The 22,512-nt window shown below is 43.0% G+C and overlaps 1 protein-coding gene across 1 annotated transcript in view; it reads left to right on the forward strand.

Annotated features, from left to right (window-relative positions):
* THOC6 (THO complex subunit 6) overlaps nucleotides 1-10,734 on the forward strand; it is a 59,628-nt gene extending 48,894 nt beyond the window's left edge. Inside the window, exons 10-12 of the mRNA XM_085879592.1 lie at nucleotides 6,847-6,957; nucleotides 10,066-10,194; nucleotides 10,364-10,734. Of these exons, the coding sequence (XP_085735718.1) occupies nucleotides 6,847-6,957; nucleotides 10,066-10,194; nucleotides 10,364-10,447 (324 nt within the window). The 3' untranslated portion in view covers nucleotides 10,448-10,734. The remainder of the gene's footprint in view (nucleotides 1-6,846; nucleotides 6,958-10,065; nucleotides 10,195-10,363) is intronic.
* The last annotated feature ends 11,778 nt before the right edge of the window (nucleotides 10,735-22,512 follow it).

Here is a 22,512-nt window from a genome sequence, read left to right on the forward strand (position 1 = left end):
TTCCGAGTGTTTCAGTACAATATGAGCCTGTAGTTTTTCCGAGTTTCCTGATTCATAGTGTGATACCAGTAGGCTTATTAGTATTTTGTAGTTCTTTTGTTAAATTGTTAAACATAAATGTTTCCTATGGTAATGGTGTGCCAGCATAATGTGCAAAATTATGCCAATTGTGTATTTTTGGTCTACTGTAATGTTTTGCCCTTTTTAGAGCTCACTTTTGGGGGTTCTGGTAGGGCCAATGCAGCAGACAATTTGTCTGGTAATGGACATTTTACACTCTGTGGGATGTATATCTGATTTTAAAACTGGTTTTATCTAGTACCTCTAATGTTTGAGCTTGCCCCTTTTTTGGTGGCCCTTGTTGGGGCTTCTGGGGGGCCTTTTGCAGTAGTAGGCATGTCTGTCACATGTGGTTTTGTTGTAAGGTTGGTCATATGCATCATATGGAAGTGAAACCAACTGGTACTTCCAATGTTTGATCTAGCCAATTTTAAGGACACCTTTGGAGGGTCACCAGGGTTCTTACGCAGAGGGTGGTACCCGGCAGAAATAACTTTCTATATGTCTTTTGATACTCCATTCATGCCCCTGTGCTCAGATATTAGTACCTCGTTCATTTGAGCTCAGGGCCCCGGGCTCCCGGTCTATAAGAAAACATAGGGAGACCACCGACCTGCCTGCGATGTGAAAGTGTTGACCTTGTGCTTTGGCCTTCTGCCTCATAACTATTTTTTGCCGACTTGTAATATAACAGCAAATATCTGGATTAACAAAATGGCACATTCGGGAACAGACTTATTTATGTCCATCATGACCATGTGTGGTCATAGATTCCTTGTCAAATCTCAAATCATTAAAAAGCCACTCCCCTGAGCCACATGTTGTAGCGTCCAGCCAGCTTGTTTCTGAGCACTGCAAATTCCATTTGCTTCGTAGCCTGCGATATTTTTTTTTTTACAAACCAAATCTTGATACACAAAGCACTTTAAGAAAATGGATTATAATCTTAAGGTTCCAAAAATCAGCATGGCACCTATAAGGCTTTACAGTTGGCAGACCACAGAGCCCCAAAATCAGTGAGAATTGCATCAATCCAAGGCAACTCTCCTGCAATTGTGCATTCTCTTTTATGGTTAATATAGTTCCCTTGCACCACTGGCGTGAATTTCAGTTTTTACTGCTAACTGCTAATCTTTTCAAGATTTGGTTTAATTTGCAATTTATACTGAATCTTACCGATAAGTGTGGGACAAGTCTGGTAACATTAGCTGTTGGATAGTAGAAATATGACTATGTGTTTTTTTGAAATAAAGAGTAGGTTAGCTCTCGTCAGAATTGTTGTGAAATTCTGCCTCTAACTTCCCCCACTCACGCAGTCAATGTGTTACGATCAATGGAACTCTCTTCTTCCCTCTCCCAGTGGAGGCTGTATTGCCCCAAGTAAGTGTTTTTTTTTGGGGGGGGGGGGTTTGTATACATTGTCAAGGCTCGTATGAGAGTTAACATACAACGCACAGCAAGGGGGGGGGGGGCGTGAGACAAGAGGGGTGGGAGTGGGAAGGACAAAACTGGGGAACAGACATTAGGAGATCTGTGTAAGGGAGAGGAACAGACATGAGCCAACAGCCATCCATATCTGGTGCCCAACTGCATCTGTGGATGTCATCGTTCAATGTGTTAGCTTTCCTAGGAGGTTAGTGGCAGGATTTTCACTCCGGTCACTGGAAAAAATACTTCGCTCCGCAAAAACACGAAGTGGGGTGTGGTGAAGTGGTGCTGAGGTGTCTTCTCGGGTTAACCTGAGGCGGTCCCTTCAGGTTGGTGCCTGGAATGTCCTATCCCGAAGAGATGGGGATGGGCCAGGCATTTGCCTGGGGGATGGCCAGATGGAGGCCCCTGGAGTGCTGGCAGAAAGTGGATACAGCAACGTGCTGTGGTGCATGCTCCCCATGTATGTATGTATGTATGTATGTATGTATTCATTCAGCCCCCTGAGTTAACACTTCGTAGAAATGCCTTTGTCAGTGATTACAGCTTTGAGTCTTCTTGGGTATGTCTGTATCAGCTTTGTACATCTGGATTTGGGGTTTTTCTCCCATTCTTCCTTGCAGATTGTCACCAAACTGTTCCTGGACTGTGTCCTTTTCTCCTGACAAGGTGGAGATCTTGCTGTCAAACCTTGACTCGTATTCTGCAAACGATCCAGGCGGCATCAGCCCTTGTGTCCTAAAAAGCTGCTCTGCTCCTCTTGCTCACCATCTCTCTCTTCTATTCACCCTCTCATTTACTCAATGCGGCCGATCAGTGGGATACACAACATAAACTGTTCCGCTTGGCAGAGGTATGCGCTTTACTAAGTGCCGTTCTAGTTCTATTTGCCATTACTCCCTCCATCCTCCTCCATGCATTCACACCCACCTGAATCCTCCTCTTCACCGCTGCCTCTGACTAACCATCCCCGGTCAATGTTTCCCCCACATACTCAAATCTATTTCACTGGCTGATTTCCTTCCCCTCCATCCTGATATTCATTTATTTTCTCTGCAGCCTGACCCACATCACCTCAGTCTTCTCCATACTCATCTTCAGCCCATGTTTCTCAAATGCCTTCTTCCACTTCCCCAGTAATGCCTGCTTCTCCTGTCTATTCTCCACCACAACAGCCATATCATCCACATACAACATCCTCCTCAGAATATCTGTCTTGTTTGTCCTCCTGCTTACCAACTCCATCACCATGATAAACATGAGTGGGCTGAGAGAGTTTGCCTGCCTCAGACCGATGTTCATGCTGAACTCCTCTGGTATTCCAGGATCAACCAAAACTCTTCCATTTGTTCTCTCATACATACCTTCCATCAACCTAACTTCTGCTTCCGGCCCTCCCATCCATATCAGCGTCACCATCACCATCTCTCTTGGGACAGTGTTGTAGGTCTTCTTCAGGTCCACAAATCCCAAATGCCATCTCACCTTACACCTCCAACGTCTTCTCCACTAGCTTTCTCCGCATGACCATCCCATCCGTCATCCACCTAACCTTTCTAAACCCCTGTTGCTTTTTGCTGATCTCCATCTCCACACTCTTCCTTAACCTACCATCCAGAATCCTCTCCAATAACTTAATGACATGACTTCGGAGCGTAATGCCCCTATACTTCCCCGGATCTTGAACATCTTCTTTCCCCTTCCATATCGGCACAATTAGCCCCGTTCTCCAATCATCTGGAATCAAACCCTCTCTCATACATATATTTATCAGCCTCTTTGTCCAACTGACTCCAAATTCTCCCTCAACAACTGTAATTTCTGCATACACCTCGTCAATTCCTGGTGCTATTGTTGCGAATCTGGAAGCCATGAACACACAACAGCCAGGTCCTATAGGGCAGTTATATTGGTAAGTACATGTTTCTAGTTAGGGTCCCATCCCTAGTCTAATGGGAATTAAATGTTCGTGCGCTGCGGAGTTATTTTGATAGTCAGGGTTTTCTTTTACATTTTTACATCACTTACACCTACAACAACACCTTCGCTCCATCCTGACGCCATAACGCTCGCGGTGGGCGGAGTTCAAGAAGGACTTGGTGTCTCTCTGGACCAATCAGAGAGATGCGAGTGAGTTTGCCATCGGTCGGCCAATGAGAGCCAACGCAGGACAATGTTACTCCTCTTCCTGTTTGAGGGGAGGTCTGCCGTGACGCCCGCCACGCCCCTCCCCCCCGGTCCAATCAGCGGACTTGGCGCCCCCTTTGGCCAATCACAAGGGCGACGAGCGCATTTGCGCGCCAAAACCGTCCAGTGAGGGAGAGCGGGTATGAGGAGGTGGCTCCTCCCCTCCGGAGAAGGAGTGAATAATTGTTTGGTGCGATCCGACTGGGAGAGTTGGTTTTGGTCTGCCGGATCGCCTGGCCTTGCCTGCTGGCGCTCGCTGCCTCATCCGCGCTCGCGCTGGTTGGCGTCCGCCCTTCACCCTCAGTCCCTGGTCCTTGGAGTGGCATCGTGGTTGCAGGTTTGAGTCCTGCTGTTCCAAGACGTCGAAGACCACACTAGGTGGACAGGTCCAAGATAGCTCTGGTTTCCAGTTCATCTTCCCTTGAGCTGGAAACCTCGAATAAAGACCTCGAGGTCCATCTTTTTTTGGGGTATTTGTGTGTGTGTGTGTCTTTGGGCCCTGTCTATAAGTAGAAACTGTTAAGTGCCTGTGTTCCTTATACATTATTATCCCCCGCCAACCAACGAAGTTGGTGGGGGATATAGAAATGGGTTCCGTCCGTCCGTCTGTCACATTTCGATTCCGGAGTTTAACTACAAATCCCCTCAAGATATATTTACGAAATTTGGTACACATATCAAGCAAGTGGTGAACTGGTGCCTTTTGATATTTTCTTATTGATAGGTCACATGGTTTGGCAGCCATGTTGGATTCAAGAAAATATTAAATAATGTTTTCTCTGGAATCACATAACCTAACGAAGCGAAAATTTGCAACTATCATCTTCCATCATGTCTGCATATATAGTAAAAATTATGACGTCGCATGGTTTGGTGGCTATCTTGGATATAAAAACACACCTCATCCGATTAACACGAAACTTCACAAACTTATTCCACTGGAGGATTGGAGGCAGAATCCAAATTTATGATGTCATAGGTCACATGGTTCGTCAGCCATCTTGGATTGAAAATTAATAAATTTTAAAAATCTTCTCCAGAACGGCTGGACAGATTGAGGCAAAATTTCACATACACTTTCCCCAACACATCCTTTCAGAAGCTTGTTAATTTTTAATTGATAGGTCACATGGTTTGGTGGCCATATTGAATTTATCCGAAAACCTTCAAACATCTTCTTCTCCAGAACGGCTGGTTTGCCTTGCTTTAGTCGTGATAACTCTGCTCTTCTGTGTTCCCCTCCTTGCCTATTGTAAATAAATATCCATTTTGCTGAATCTATCAGCTCGTTTCTGTGTTTCTTTCATTGGTTTCGCACGGTGCGTGTTGGGAAATTGGGAAGCGGCAAATTGTGCATTTGGTCCGACAGGTCTTGGTTACCATCCGCTCGGGTTACGCACGGTTCGAGCACGATAACGGCTCGTTCCGCTCGAGGCCTGCCGAGGGTATGGTTTTCCGGTAGTTGGACGGTGTGAGTACTTAGGTAAATTGGAGTTAGACAAGTGGACCCTACCTCACGCCGTCAAAATATTGGCGACCACGGCCCTGTAAGGGACCCGTGCCTCTCGGAGATCTAGATTCCGGGTGTTCGGTGGAGCCGACTCTACTGCTCCACCTCGCGGTCGTGCTCACCGCAGACACCCGGCTCCACAACACTATTACCTTCTTAATCCTCTTTTCTGCTGTCTGTACCTCCTCCTGTGTGATCTCTGTGAAATTTTTTTTTTCTTTTATTTAATATTTTTCCGTTATTTCCATTATGAAGCAGAATTTCAAGTGCTACCATTTGGCTAATATTACGAGTTGGCGATACCAGGAACTATCAGTAATCTCCGATCGCACCACTCTAGTTACCTCCATCACTGAAGGTGACGGGTTGTTTTTTCACATCTGTCTGTCTGTTTTTGTTTGTCTGTGAGCAGGTTGTCTCAAAGTTGTGGATGGATTCGGATGAAACTTGGTAGAAAGGTTGGGTTGGGTGTGTGACAAGGAACAATTTATTTAATTTTGGTGAAGATCCGGATCTGGAACCGAATCTGAATTTTTTTCAGTGATTCTTCACAATTGAGTGATAGGGCTAAAAATGATATAAAACACATCTCAAAAAGTTGTGGATGGATTCGGACGAAACTTAGTGGACAGGTTGAGCATGTGACAAGAACGAATTGATTTGATTTTGGTGAAGATCCGAATCCTGAGCCAGATACAATCATTTTTTAAAGTGATTCTTCACCATTGAGAAATGGGGCCAATTAACGATATATAGCACGATATCTTGGTGGTTGAATTGGGTAAGTGCCGAGAACAAGCGGATTACATTTTGGTTCATGTCCGCATCCAGATCCAACCTATTAGTGAGATGCAACACGCAAACTGTTTGGCCTGGCAGAGGGTATGTGCTCTACCAAATGCCATTTTAGTTGTTTATGCAAGCAAAATGTTGGGTTAACATGAGTCTTGGAAATATTTGGCAGTTTGCAGTAAAAACTAAAATTCACAACAGGGGTGCAAAAATGGAGGGTGCCAGGGAAGTATATTTGTTGTGAAAGTTTAACACACAATTGCAGGAAAATTAGGCTTGGACAGATGCCTGAAATCTGTGTGGACTCTGTGGCCTGTCAACTACAAGGTGGCTTATGATTCACATTACTTTAACCTTGTGAAGATTTCAATTTATTTTCAAAAAAATTGAGTCTGTTGTTTATTTGTGAAAACTTTTATCGAAGGCTACCAGGTGAATCAAAGGATCTCACTCTCAAGGTAGCAGCTTGGACATTCTTTGATCGAGTGTCCAATACAGGGCGTGTGCGGATTGGCAATTCGCTGCTATAGTTTTTCCACCTGGAATTTTAGCAAAGGTTTGGGGTTGTTCTTATTTCTCTTCCAGGACTTTTGCAGTATAATGTCCATTTGAAACTAAAAGATACAACCATCACAGAGGCATAGGCCTTAGAAATATTTTGAAAACTGATAAATGCAATCTACAATTTGGCTTAAGCATTCCTGCCAATGCTTGCGGTCTCAAAAGTTAATGTACCCTGAAAGCTTGAGCATTACATTTGGGTCATATCTTGATGATATATGATGATGCTGTTGTTAATTCGTTTTTATTTTCACTCTTTCATATTGTGTGAGTGACAAATTGGTGTCTCTTTTCCAATTTCTGAATAGGTTTGTGGTGGTGGCCCACTGCTCAGCCTTTGGCATCTACGTTCTGTCACACCAGCTGCAGTGTTCGCTCTCCCTGGATCCCATCATGCCGTGCGTTTCTATGAGGATTTGGTACGATGTGCACTGTGCAGCTCTAAGTCTGTTTTCCATTCCTTTATCGTTTGCCATTCCTTTATCGTTTGCCATTCCTTTATCATTTGCCCTTCCTTTATATGTTTCCTTTCCCTTTACATTGTCATGTCCATGTCGATTAAGACTGATGTTGGCCAGATGGACCAAACTGGCTTTTACTCCCTTGGACTGCATTTGAACAATTGGCTGCTTTGCTTGCATGGGAATCACAAGAAGCACACGAGGTTCTTAACTCTTTTAAAACTAACGGATTTACGGTATTTCCCAAACCAAATCACGGGATGGTGATTATGACAGTGGAGACGACAATGGCGGGTTGGGGAAGTGAAAAAGGAGGAACTTTTTCGATAAATAATTAATTATATACAATGAGACTATGGAACCTGTGGGCACCACACACCGGATTCCAGCACAGACAAGGTTAGGGAACGAAAAATCCTGGGTGAGGCCTTATCTTTGCTGGTGAATGAGGAGCAGCAGGTCCGTGGGCAGGACAACGAACAGGCAGCAGGCATGACAAAACGGGGAGCAGATGACGGAGCAGGCACAGAGGCTGGAGCCAGGGAGAAGGCAGGACGATGAAGCAGTTACAAGGCAAAGGCAGAAACATGCAAAGGAAGGCAGGCAGGCAGACACCACAGACAGAGCAACCGTTTCCTGTCCACATGATCGCCTTCCCTCTTTTCAGCCCCAAACCCAGCTCTCCCGGGAGAGGGCGCCAACTCTCCCGGGAAAGGGCGCCAACTCTCCCGGGAAAGGGCGCCAACTCTCCCGGGGGAGGGCGCCATCTCTCCCGGGGGAGGGCGCCATCTCTCCCGGGGGAGGGCGCCATCTCTCCCGGGGGAGGGCGCCATCTCTCCCGGGGGAGGGCGCCATCTCTCCCGGGGGAGGGCGCCATCTCTCCCGGGGGAGGGCGCCATCTCTCCCGGGGGAGGGCGCCATCTCTCCCGGGGGAGGGCGCCATCTCTCCCGGGGAGGGCGCCATCTCTCCCGGGGGAGGGCGCCATCTCTCCCGGGGGAGGGCGCCATCTCTCCCGGGGGAGGGCGCCATCTCTCCCGGGGGAGGGCGCCATCTCTCCCGGGGGAGGGCGCCATCTCTCCCGGGGGAGGGCGCCATCTCTCCCGGGGGAGGGCGCCATCTCTCCCGGGGGAGGGCGCCATCTCTCCCGGGGGAGGGGCGTCAACTCTCCCGGGGGAGGGGCGCCAACTCTCCCGGGGGAGGGCCGCCAACTCTCCCGGGGGAGGGCCGCCAACTCTCCCGGGGGAGGGCCGCCAACTCTCCCGGGGGAGGGCCGCCAACTCTCCCGGGGGAGGGCGCCAACTCTGTCTTGCTTCACACCCACTTGACTGAGATATGACTCTATTTATCCCCAGAGGCACACTTCTCAATTTCCTTTCTTCACCTCCAACCAACTCTACTGAGGGAGAACTCCCACTCTCCTCGCTTTTGCCAGAAGTCCCAAAACTCCACCCTCTCAGGGCAACGAAAACTCCACCCCTTTGGAGGCGCCCATCACTCTGCCCCTCAGAAGGCGACGAAAAGCTCTTCCCCTCTCTCTGGACAGCGTAGCCCACTTTAAAGCCCTTCCTCTGTCTTTGTTTCGGCCTCACCTCGGCACCTCATCCGGTGGGGCATACAAGAGGTTATATGTTGGATTCCATCTATCCATCCATTGGGACCATAATCTGTGCAAAGCGTTGGTGCTGCCTAAGCAGTCTCCTTGGCTATTGGGCACAATCCTGGATGGGTCGCCACTCCGACACAGGATACCAGCAAGCTGGCACTCATTTTGCCAACCTCGGCAGGATGACAGGCAGAATCAACCGCACCTGGTATTAATTCAACAGCCAAGTGGGATTTGAACTCAGGATCCTAGGATCCCAAGCCCACCACCTTACCAATTAAGCAAATAATATGTAGGATTCCTTACCTTAAACCCTAACTATTTGTTAAAACACACCACCCTCCGTATGGTGCACATTTAAACGGACAATTATTTAGCTATGTTTCCCTTCTTGATCACATTGAGATGGGCTAACTACTCGTATATGGACCATACCACAATATACGTTTCTATCTCTTTTCAGGTAATATCATCATCCTACAAATGTAACAATGTGTTTGCTATCCCTTTATATGTTTGCTATCCAGTTTTACCCCGTTAGAACCCTCAAGACCCCTTGGTATCTTTTAGACACCTTTAGACCCTTCAGAATCCTTCCACCCATTTGGAGCCTTTAGACCCTATATACTCTGAAGACTCTTTTGACCACTTTACACCTTATTATTGGAATGTACCATTTAGACCCCCTAGACCCATTATGACCATTTAACCCCCGATGGACCCCATACACCATTTGAACCCTTTCAACCCTTTAAACCTGCACACCCTAGAGACCCCTTGAGACCATTTGGACCCATTTAGATGCCTCTAGATATTTTAGACCTTAAGCATACCTTTAAGACCCTTTAGACCCCTTGACTCTTTTGATCTTTTAGACCCCTTTTACCCCTGAGACCCCATAGACCTTTTATAACCCTTAGACCCACTTCAGAGTGCTTTGACCCCTTCGTCCTTTTGACCTTTAGACCCTGTAGACACTATATACCCCTTTTAGACCCTTAGACCTTGAAGACCCCAAAATACTATTGAAACGTACCTTTTAGACACTTTTGACCCCTTTACCCTTCAGACCTACCTTTAGCCCCTTCAGACTCCTTAGACTCCTTTGACCCTTTCGACATGTACTCCCTTTAAACACCTTCGACTGTTTACACCTGTACACCTTTAGACCCTCTCGACCCATTTGGCCCCTTTCAGACACACACCACACAAACATCCTCTTGCAATATACAGCCCATACTTTTTTTCAGTAAGTGATGTGCAAACTCTGCCCACCCAGTAGGTGCATGCTCTGCTAGTTTAGTATGTGATTTTGCTTTAGTACAAAACCTTCCTGTTTGTTTGCGTAGCAATGTCTGATACTAGAAAGTCAAGGTCAAGTACACCACCACAGTAGATGAAAGCAGACGTAGAATGACTTACTGCTGGTATTAGAATCCTGATACAGCCAATCTCTATGCAGATTATCGCGGCAGGGACAAGTCGTATGATAGATCACTGCCAGGTAAATGGGCAGGTGCGTTCTCGCATACCTTGCTCCTTGCCCTTCGTCTACTCATTAGCTGCCAGTCATCATTGCACTGAACGGCAGGTGAGTGTTCAGCAGCTGTCACATTTTGGTTTGCTGTAATGTTTGGAATATGAAAACTCTGAAATTTTTGGTTAATATTAAATAAATGTTTAATCGCACTTTTCCTCCTCCTCCCTCCCTCCCTTCTCCCCTTTGCTTTCCCACACCTTGCCATCTTCTTTTTCATCAGTTGCTCACAGCTGCAGGGGGGAGCCATAAGATTGATGCATTTATCAATCTTGGATACAGAGCCTTTTCTCTTGCTTTCTCTTAAAAAAAATAAAAACCAGTTTCCTTCTGTTGCCCTTTAGCATCACATGACCGCTTGCCTTCTCACAATCAATAACTTTAGGAGTCAACCTCTTAAAAATTGAGCATAAAATAATACTCCAAAACTCATTTGGCAGTCTTTTAAAAAATTGACAAAACAATATGTGGCTCTTCCTTGAGCTTCACTTCTGTCAGGAAGTGTTTTTATTTCACTTTTGAACTTTTTTTAAACTTATTTTGATTTTGTGATGAGTATTGTATCGTGAATAAAAATCAGCTTTACAAGCAAGACCACAAGAGTGTTGTTCCTCATTTGGGTTGCTGAGTAGGCAACTGTCCTTAACACACACACAGCCTTGGCAAACTTCTGAGGTTGAAGCATTTTATTTTGCAAACATTAGCTGATTATCAAATGTGGGGAGTCTGAAATGGTGAGGTCTGTGCTTCATACGGACCTCATTGGTTTTTGTTTTGCACGATGCTCCTGGAATTAAGTCTCATTCCTCCGGCCATAAGTTCGTTAACCTGGAATTTAAATCTTGATAATGTCACACGTCTTGATAATATGCATTATTTGACCACACCTGCACTACGCTGCTTATGCTGTTTCATTTACATACAAACACAACAAAACCCCATCTCTCTTCATTGTATTTGGAATAATTTCTTATGAATGTTTCTATTTGCATTTTTTTTTTTACCTTTGTTTCGGTGATTGTTCCTTTTGAACAATCTTTTTCGACAATCGGTCATTTATATCGTGTGTGGATCTTGTTGTCATGATATTTATACACTGTGTTAATTTTGTGGCATATTCTTGGACCTCTCGCTCTTCATTTCCTCCTGTCTGTCTGCTTCCCATTTTCTGTTTGTCTGCATCTGCCTCTCTGATTCTCTCTCTGTCTGCATGTTTGGCCCTCCTGTTTTTTTATTTTTTCTTTTTCTTTCTCATTTTCTGAAACCCTCATTCACCTCATCTCTTCAAGTTATCTCTATCACCTCCAATGTAGTTGGGTCATCTTTACTATCTTGACATTATGGATAGTTTCACGTTTATCATTTCAATTCTGTAAATTCCTTTGCTGCATGTTCCATTTAAAATATTTAACAACTTCCAATCGCTGAAGTAACATAACAAATAGAACAGCAATCAATGTTGGGAAAAATATTCACATTTTAATGCAACTATTGACAATAATGTGTCATCTAAGTCACAGAGTAAATTGTTTTAATAACTAGTAAGAGGGGTCCTCAACCATGCTTGACCATATTGTGGAACGTCGGTAAAGTCCCTCACTTTTTTTTTCTTTTCTTCCGCCCTCACTTGTTCACCTTTATTCACTTTTAAATTCATTTTCTCCACAAACGCTGAAGCAATTGACACAAAACTTTCAACGGAGGAGTGCCTACCCATGGATAATTAATTTCACAAAGTTATATAATGATTGGATGGAATATGTGGCCAGCATTCAACAAAGTCTGTTTTCTGTAGGCATGGGCTGCAGTGTGTTTCACTATCAGGAACAAATGGCCTCGACCTCCCTTCGCTCGTCATCAGCTGAATTTAATGAAGTGCTTCATTGCTCTTTTACTGTCTCACTTAAACAATGTACATCATGTTTTTAATGAAATTTTTTTTAACCAACTATTTTTGTAAATAACCTTTTTGTTCTCATTTCTTAGTTTGTGGACGAGTTAATTTTGATGTAGCTGGAAGGTATAAGGTAATTAGTATTCATCGTGATGCTGATAGGTAGTTTTTGGGCTGGCAGAATATCCCGAGGTGTGGGCAATTGCTCCAGAACTGTCTAGCCTGGGTTGAAATCTCAGCTCGGCGACAAACTGTCACCCTGGTGTTTCACAAGCAGGGTGAAGACTCATTAAGTACATCCTCCTATGGATGGGTGTCAAACTGGGTGTCTTGTCCTGCTGGCATTATTTGGTAGATGTTCAAGATCCCACTGTGTCCTTGGTGAAGAGTAGGAAAGCTATCGACGGCATCCTAAACAAATTACTAATTTGTAACCCCACCTTTAAAGTGGATTTTCAGTGTGATAGTCATTTGCTGTGTTTGTCAGATTGCTTGTGATCTGAAAACTTACAACATATCTGAATATTGTGTTCCAACAGGTTGAAAGCCTCGAAATATGTTATAGCCTTGACAGATATAGCTGAGAATGTGGTGTTTCAGAAGCTTTGGAGCTCGAAATATCTGATGTATTTTCATATTTCCTTTTACCGTTTCAAGAAGCATAATTTCGTCATTAAATTTGGAGGTACTGCACTGTATCACTGTTTTGTGTGAGAAACACACAGGTCATTGTTGACGATGATTTGGGGCTTCAACCAGATTCAAAGTTTCTGTGACGTTGGCACTCTGTAACCTCAAGAGGATCCTACTAATTCCCGACCAATGCTTACTGGTACTTGAAAGGGCACAAAATATTAGTGACTGATACTTATTCTGGGTCTATGTATGTGCGAGTTGAAACTTTCTGCAAAAATATTGATAAACTAGAACGGGCACTCGGTAGAGCGCATACCTTCGCCACCACTTTTTTCCGGGCACGTTTGAAAAACGTCATTTTAAAACGTCCATGACGTCACAGCCGTCAGTCCGATTGACGTCAAATTTGGTGTGTAACCTCCTTGAAGGCAGTCCAACAAAATGGAATGATAAACACTGAAAAATTAAAAAGTTGAAAAATGACGTCATTTTGACGCACTTCCGGGGACGTCACGTCCAATCGGGGACTACCATTCTGAAAGCTCGTAGTTCACTGAACGTGTTAACGTTGGTTTCATGTCAATTGCTCTATTAGATCTGAAGCTATGCCTACAAGTATATTTTGACCTTGAGTGTGACCTTGACCTTGACTACAGAGTTAATTGGAAAAACCTGTAAATCAATAAACAGATATTTTGGTACTGATCCTAATGCCTGGATTTGGGAGACTTTGCTTAATAAATTATATAGATATTTGAATGTAAAATATCAGGACATTTTAGCCACAATTGAAAAACGTCATGTTCAAACGTCAATGACGTCATAACGGTCAGTCCGATCGAAGTCAAATTTGGTGTGTGACGTCCTTAAGGTAAGTCCTACAAAACGGTATGATCAAAACTGATGAGATCGAAAATTGAAAATTTACGTCATCTTGTGACGTCATTTAGACGCATTTCCGATGACGTTACGTCAAATCCGACACTACATATCCGAAAGGTATCTCGTCATGGAACAATATGGCGGTGGTTGCATGTCGATAGCTGTATTATGAAGGAAGTTATGCTCAAAAGTGTTTTTGACCTTTTCATGACCCTGACCTTGACCTTTGACCCGATCGCTCCCAAAATCTAATCAAATCGTCCTTGGATACTCACGAATCATCCCACCAAATTTCATGCAATTCGGTTTAATACTTTATGAGTTATGCGAATAATAAACAAACACACATTCACAAATAAATAAATACACGGCGACCAAAACTTAACCTTTCGCAGAATGCGAAGGTAACTAGAACAGCACTCGATAGAGCACATACATCTGCAGGCTGAACAAGTTACATTTTGTATCCCACTGATAGACTGGATCTGCATCTGGACCTGAACCACAATCAAATCAGCTTGTTCTTGTCACCTATCCAACTCATCCACCAAATTTAGTTCGAACACTTCCACAACGTTTTGAGATGGTGCTCGACTGTATATCGTTTTTGGCCCCCATCTCTCATTGGTGAAGAATCACTTTAAAAATTAAAGTATCCGATCTTCACCAAAATCTAACCAATTCGTCGTCATTACACACCCAACTTGTTCATCAAATTTCATCCAAATCCGTCCATAACTTTTTGACATAATCTGCTCACAGACAGACAGTGGTGAAACCACCACCTCTGGACACTTTTGGTGATGGAAGTAATTATCTTTTCGTCTATTTCATAAAAACAATAGGAAGTCATAGTTGGTGCACTATCACAAATTACTGACTTTACTGATAATTGATGAAGATAACATCTATTTTTGTTTAAAAGTGTATATATAATCTAATCCTGAATTGTAACCCTATTTTCATCTTTCCTTTTGTAACCATAACTATTCCTGCTACTAATTAGTATGGACACACCCAACTGAGTTGCGATTGTTTTTAGCAAATATAGGTGATTATAGGTGATTTTAAAAAAATTTTCTGCAGAAATGGCTTGGTCTAGCATATATTGAGCCATTGTAAGTATCAATCAGCAAAATTTACTGCCCGGTCCAGATCTGGTATTTAGTGGGACCTCATAGATAACCTTGCTTTTGTAATAGTTAAATGAACATTATATGACTGTTCATTGTATCGTGCTGATGATGCCACTCCCTCATTGTTGGCATTTAAAGAGTGACTTCAAGTATGTTAATCATTGTTTTCTGTTGGTGTTAATCATTCTGAACTCAAGAATGGTGTGTTGAAAGGGAAGAGTAATGATTATGGGGTATTTTAATTTGGCTGGTATAGATTGGGTCAAGGTACAGGGGTAAGGTGGGGTGGAGGAGGAATTTCTAGATTTAGTTCAGTATTGCCAATTAATCCACTTTGTGGGTAAACCTTGAAAGGGAGGATTAGGGGTGAGGGCAGTATATCAACATGTGTTTGGGTAATGATCTTTTTAAGTAGGTGTGAAGTTGGGGATGAGTGACCACAACATAGTGTGAGCAGGGCTTCTGTTAAGATTTGAGTACAATAGGAGAGCACAACAAGTGGGTTTTATTCATGCAGATTCTGAAGGGATTAGTGTGGTGTAGCCATGCCCACGGGGAGGGGCATGATGATGATGCATGATGGGCGTGATGGTGGAGGAGTGGCCGTGGGGTTCGGCGAGGGATATGAGGCGTGCACACCTCATATCCCTCGCCGAACCCCACGGCCACTCCTCCACCATCACGCCCATCATGCATCATCATCATGCCCCTCCCCGTGGGCATGGCTACACCACAATTAGGATAAATTGGGTCTTAGAAGCAGGTCCCATCAGACAAATGAGCAAAGAAAAGGTTACTAGGAGGGCAGGGCAAGTTCCATGAAACAAATGTGCACACTTTAAGCAAAAAATGGATAATGTATCGAGTAAATACATTATAGTCTGGAGCAATGCTTGAAGCAGAAATAGGTTCAGTTGGTTGTTATGTGTCGAGCTCAGGGCACAGCGAGTGCACCAGTAACCCAGAGTGCGTCATGGCAGAGAACAAATAAAGACACTACTGTGCCTTTAGTGGTGTTTTAAGGGTGAAACGAACATATGACAGGAGACAAGTAACTTTATTAGGAATATTTATTGATCCCTACTGTCTACCTTAAGTACAAATTGCCAATTAAATGTATCAACGAGAGGGGGAGCAGCACTCGGTAGAGTGCAAAACCTCCACCGCCAATACTGCGAGGTCACTCAAGTGAACCTGATATCCTATTCATTCAATTTGACGTCAACAGTGCTCACAGAGTTATAGTTTGCAACTTTCCCTTTTAACTTTTACATACTCAATTCATTCGTCATAACTAGATTCTTTGAGACAGAAATTGATTTTACGTGGGTATATCCACCTGAAGTTCCAAAATCAGCCGCAATTATAATTTTGGCATGTTTTTTGTTGGAAATTACTTAAAACATGTAGAAATGCAAAAAAAAGAAATCGAAATTTTGTTGAAAAAAAAGTTGCAAAATTTTTTTTATCTAACAATTTTTTTTTTGGCGGGGGGGGGGGGGGTTGCAAATCACTTAAAACATGTAGAAATGCAAAAAAATAAAAATTCAAATATTTTTTCAAATTGGCCGCCACAGCAGCCATATTAGATTTTGGACCAAGTCCAAAATCTAATGGCATGATCCTTGGACCAGACCGAACCCCCCCACCAAGTTTCGTCAAAATCCATCGAGGGGTTTTTTCCGTAATACTGTTCACAAACAAACAAACAAACAAACATACAAACAAGCAGTCAGACTGGTACTTACGAAATCGTCAACTTGACCTCTGACCTTGTCTAATAAAAGCTGTCTCTTGAGAAGGTAGCGACACAAACCAGAAGTTTCTACGATGATTCTGTACCAAACCATCAAAAATCGAATGTTTTGGATGTTTGACCTCACTGTGACCTTTGACCGATTTTGACCAAAATCTAATCAGCACAAGCCATCACCCTCCTGAATCACGTGGTGTAATTTGACATTGGTAGCTTCTTCCGTTCTCGAGTTATCTGTACCAAACCATCAAAAATCGAATATTTGACCTCACCGTGACCTTGACCTTTGACCGATTTTGACCAAAATCGAATCAGCACTAGCCATCACCCTCCTGAATCTAAAGATTTCGTAAGTAACAAACAGAAAGGGGTGAAAACAGTAACCTCCATCCATCTTTGATGGCGGAGGTTAATAAATGACTTTCCTAAGAATCACCGAATTAAATAAGTACATATATCACACACAACAATTTAGCTGGAAGCCAACTCATGACTCTTGATGTGGCAACTTATTTCAAGGAAGCAGTTCATACAATAACCCCCAGCAGGTGATAAATGGGTGAAAGGTCAGCGGAGAGCACAGTTGAAAGGATCTAGTCTGGAGTGTACACTCAGGATGAAGCCGACTGGACAGTCGCGTTTTATAAATCCTCAGAAGGTGAAATCCTCGTATCACTGAAAAATAGAGAAAAACCTGAGTCCACAGGTGAAGCTGTATCACAGATGATGAAGCCAGGAACTCCAAGCTGTAAAGGATGATGTGTTACTTCGACAGGAGAGGTTGAAGGGATGAATAAGCTCTGAGAGATATGTACCAGTCAACCAGCCGAGTGCCTTCTTGAAAATAGTGCGTAAATCACTGAAATGGCGCCAACGAGGGGATATAAGGTGCAGCTTTGAAATTGTCGCTGAGATAACATTAGGGCAATGTCTGACAGGTAGGTTCCGTGAGTAGAGAGAGTTCAGCGAAGAATATCTCACCGGGTCTAATATAAGAAGTGAAGCTGAAACCCCAACAGACCAATGCACAAAGGGTTGAAGTTAATCCATAGTGGTTATGGAATAGGTGAGTCACTGAACTCCCCGGTTCGCATACAGAAGATCCTCGTTCCTCCTTTACTGAGTATGTCAATTTCAAAATTATATGCACCGCCTGAAACACAGCATGGCAGCTTGAAAATGTGTCGATGCCTTCTTACTCTTCTTATCGTCCTCTCTCGCCTTCTGTTCTTAAACTCCTTGCCTTTTTCCTGGTGTTGTTCTTGTTACCTAACAGCAAATGTAACCTTTTCCAAGCACAATTAAATGAATATACCGGTTTGTAACATGATTGAGAATGGAGTTTAAGAAGAATAATAAGCATAAGGTATTTATTTGGTATCTATCATTTGGAAAGGAAGCAGATTGACAAGTATCGGAGCAAACAAGCTAAATAAGAAACTGACCAAACAAGCAAAAAGAGGTTGTGAGTTAGAAATAATAAACAACAGCAAGACCGTTTCAAGTACAAGACCATTTAAAGAGGAGGAGGAAGAGATTGGAACCATACTTTGTGCAGAGCGTTGGTGCTGCTCAAGCAGTCTCCTTGGCTATTGGGCACAATCATGGACGGGTCACCACTCCAACACAGGATACCATCATGCTGGCACTTATGGATGGATTCACACGACACTTGGTGGATAGGTTGGGTATGTGAAAATGACTCATTGATTCAATTTTGTTGAAGATCTGGATCCAGATACGAGAATTATTTAATTTTTTTCGCGATTCTTCACCATTGAGAGATGGAGCCCAAAACAATGTATTGCAGGAGATCTCACAAAGTTGTGGATGAGTTGGTTAGGTGACGAGAACAAGCCAATTCGATTTTGGTTAAGGTCCGGATTCAGATCCAACATATCAGTGGAATATAAAATGTAAACTATTCAGCGTGGTGGAGGTATGTGCTCTCCAGATTGCCCTTCCGTTTCGCCAAGTGTCACTCCATGAGTGATTTTTTTTTTAAATCAAAATGAGAATGTAATAGCGCTGTTTCACACCAAAAACACACTGACTTTAGAATGGGGCTGGTGACAGCACATCCTGTGATGTATAGCTCAAGACCAGTCAATAATAACATCCAGTGATGTCACAATGAAATGAATGTCTCAACAGGTCAATGTGTGAAAGAACCAAAAGAACAAATTAATGCTGCAACCCAACCCTCCTCATCCCTTGAAGAAGCTGTGGGAGAGAATCCAAAAGATTTGCAATTCCTTGTGCAAAGCAGCTTCCATCTGTATCAGAGTCTGTCCAGGAAGGTACATTTTCTTAAATCTGCATCTAAGATGTCCAAAACATGCTCCATTGGATTTAAATCGGGGCATCTTGCTGGCCAATGCAATGCTGTGATTGCATTGTTTCACAAAGTCAGTAACGACACGAGAATGGTGGGGTCTGGCATTGTCATCCATGAAAATGGATCTTCGTAGAAGTGTGTCAAGTTTTTACTCGATTCAGTTCAAATTTTTTGGCTTCAACATAACCGCCACGTTTCGTAATACATTGTTTAATCCGATTTTACAACTTGTTGAAAATATTCTCCAGTTGTTTCCGAGTCATTTCATGAATTGCATTTGTGATCGTAGCCCGAAGTTCATCAAAAGAATGTTGTTTTCATAAGTAAACAGTTTTACATCGCCCTGTCAAATGTAGTCCAATAGGGACAGGTCAGGTGAATGAGGTGGCCAAGCAACTGGTCCACATCTACCGATCCACCTGTCTGGGAGGACATCATTCAAGAACTGTTACACATTAGAAGCATAGTGGCAGGAAGCCTCGTCTTGCTGGTGCAAGGGAATATGTGAAAGATTTATTTGTCATAGTTCAGGAACAAAGAAATTCTACAACATTGCAAAGTAAAACATTCACCATTGACTGTTGCTTCTTCCAAAAAAGGAAAGGACCAATGATGTGTGACTCCCTGAGAGAACACCAGACATTCATTTTTAGTAAGTCTCTTTAATGTTGCCAGACCTGAGGTTTTTCTGTTCCCTAAATGTGGTAATTGTGGTGGCTTATTTTACCACTGATGTTGAAGTTGCCTCATCAGAAAGTGTCAACTCACCAAGAAACCTCAGGGAATTGTGGATTTAACACCATTAATAACACGAACTTTAACAAAACCTTATGAATTATGCTTTCATATGCCTTATATAGTTTGTTCTAGTATGTGTACATCAAAAGTTATAAAAGTTCAAATTGCCAAAATGTCCTTATGGCAGTTTTTGCCAAGATGTGATCAAGTTTACAATCATAAAGGATCCACCACCAAATGGGATGGACTCTACAATGTTCTTGGGTGTATAGGTTGTGTTAGGTGTCCGCCAAACCCCAGTTCTATTATCGGTTGCGTGCAGAAGAAATCGGTTCTCATCATCAGACCATTGGATCTTCCTCCAGGATGTGAGATTTTGGTGTTGATGTGCTCATCACCATACTAAGAGGGATGCTTTGTGCTCTGGGGTTAGAAGAGAGAATTTTATTGGTCTGATGACTTTGTGACCTGCAGCATGAAGCCGGTTCATGCCGCAACAGTGGTGGTAAAAGGAATACTGTACACCTGACAAGCATGATCAGAGCTACACCTTTTGTGTTGGAGGTCGACCACATTGAGGCCTGTCTTTAACATCATTGGTTTGTTGATGTTTGCAGACCAATGTGCTGCTAACAAATGTGATGGAAGCCAAGTTGATGTCCAATTTTCATTTTTAGGCTATGGGCTATAGTAACACAGTCTGCCAATTGAAGCAACAATGTCGTTAACCTTCTCCAAACCTTGACTCGGTGAAAGTGTTTATTCAGGTTTACCCCGACCGTGCTGGTTGTGCACATTTACATTGGTCTCGTGATTCATGGATTACACAGCTTAGGCATGGAGGATTTTTTGATTTGTGTTTGAAAGAAAATTTAGATTTTAATCAATTTTTTTTTACCTGCAAAAGTATTCACCCCTACCAATAATGCCACATTAAGATTAATTACGAATTATGTTGAAACAATTTTTCCAAATGAACTCTTTATTCATAACTGGAGGGATCAAACGAAACATTGTTATAGTTCAAGGAGGTTATATGTCAGGAATACCAACTAAAAACATGTACACATCGAAATTCACTGGTTGTAAAACTATTCAGCCCTTGAGGTGAGTACTTGGTGGAAGCACCTTTAACAGCAATGACTGCTATGAGTCTTTTTGGATTGGTCTCTGCCAGCTCTGTACAGTGAGATGGTGAAATCTTTACCCATTTTTCACATGAAAATTGCTCCAGTTCTGCCAAGTTTGATGGGGATCGTCGATGGACTGCAATCTTCAAGTGTCACCTTAAATTTTCATTTGGATTCAAGTCATGACTGACTGGGCCACTCAAGAACATTTATTTTATTGTTATTTTTCCACTCCTGTGTGGCTTTAGCTTTGTTCTTCGGACCATTGTCCTGCTGAAATGTGAATCTCCAGCTTCAGATTCATGACTGACTCGAACAGGTTTTCATCAAGGATTCTCCTGTACTTTGCACTGTCCATTGTCCCTTCTATCCTGACAGGCTTGACAGCCCCTGCTGATGAAAAACAGCCCCATAACATGATGCTGCCACCACCATGCTTGACAGTAAGGATAGTGTTGACTGGGTGATGTGTCATGTGGGGCATGTGCCAGACGTAACTGAATTTAGACAAAAAAGTTCAATTTTTGTCTCGTCTGACCACAAAACGTTTCTCCACATGCCTGCAGTATCATTAAGATGCTTTTTCACAAACTCCATACGAGCTTTTAGATGTGTCTTTTTCAGTAATGGATTCTTTCCTGCCACATGTCTATATGGGCCAGTTTTGTGAAGGGAATAGGATATTGTTGATTGATTGAGCACTGACCCCCATCTCAGACATGGAGCCTTGCAGATCTTTCAAAATCATTGATGTATTTACAGTGACATCCTGAACCAGTTTCCTGCTTGCTCGGCTGCAGAGTTTGGATGGGCGACCTGATCTGGGTAGAGTCTGTGTGGTATGATACATCTTCCACTTCTTAATGATGGATTTTATCGTACTCGGAGATAATGAGTGACTTTGAAATCTTCTTATAACCCTCTCCTGAACTGTGCTTCTCCACCACTTTATGGCTGATTTCTTAGGAAAGCTCCTTGGTCTTCATGTTTGCCTTGTTGGTTTACCAAGTGAGTTGCACCTTAAAACTCCTTAGATAAGTGTGGGAGCTTAATTTTTTGTTAAACCACTGATTACATACAGGTGAAACCTACTACACTTATTTTGTAACCTTTCAAACAAATAATTTCCTCCTTAAGTGATTTTGGGTTAATTAGGAAAAGGGGTTTGAATATTTATGAAACATAATCATCTCATTTTTCTCCCTTAATGTTCACATTTTATCTGAATTTTTTTTTTTACCTTTATCACTTTGGAATAGTTTGAAGACTCGATATATATTAAGTTTGATTTAAAAGCATCATGAAATATCTCAGGTGGCATCAAAATGTGAAAATTTGGAAGGGGGTGAAAACTTGCAGGTCACTGTACTCCCTGGAGAACAAGTGGCATGATATTGTTGCAGCTTTTTGTCGATACAACGTGTCGCACTTTTCTGTGACAGATAACATAGCATTATGAACCAGGAATATTTCCTTCATTCCTTCATCCATGTACCATGAATCTATGTAGGACGTCTATGCTGCCGAAGCAGTTTCATGGTTTGAGTTACAAACCTGGATGAGTCACCATGCCGACGCAGGAAGTCTTAGCTACTTGTAATTTGCAACTTGGAATTTGTAAGTTGGCCACGGTGCCGGCGATAACTCGCCTACTTTTCACGAAAGATGCTGTGGGATCTTTAACGTTCACCATCTAATAGCAGCAGATTGGACACCGGTTTAACATTTGTCCGAGGGACAGCACACACATTAATGGCAGGATTCAAACCCAGGCTCGACAGCTTACAGGCAAGCGTCCATCCCTCTTGGCCATCCTGCCAGCCCAAGAATATATTGCAACTCAAAATTGCCTTTGTGAGTTA

The sequence above is a fragment of the Eptatretus burgeri genome, chromosome 4 (genome assembly GCF_056783735.1).
Source record: "Eptatretus burgeri isolate ZD-2024b chromosome 4, Ebu_testis_v1, whole genome shotgun sequence".
Lineage (NCBI taxonomy): Eukaryota > Metazoa > Chordata > Myxini > Myxiniformes > Myxinidae > Eptatretus > Eptatretus burgeri.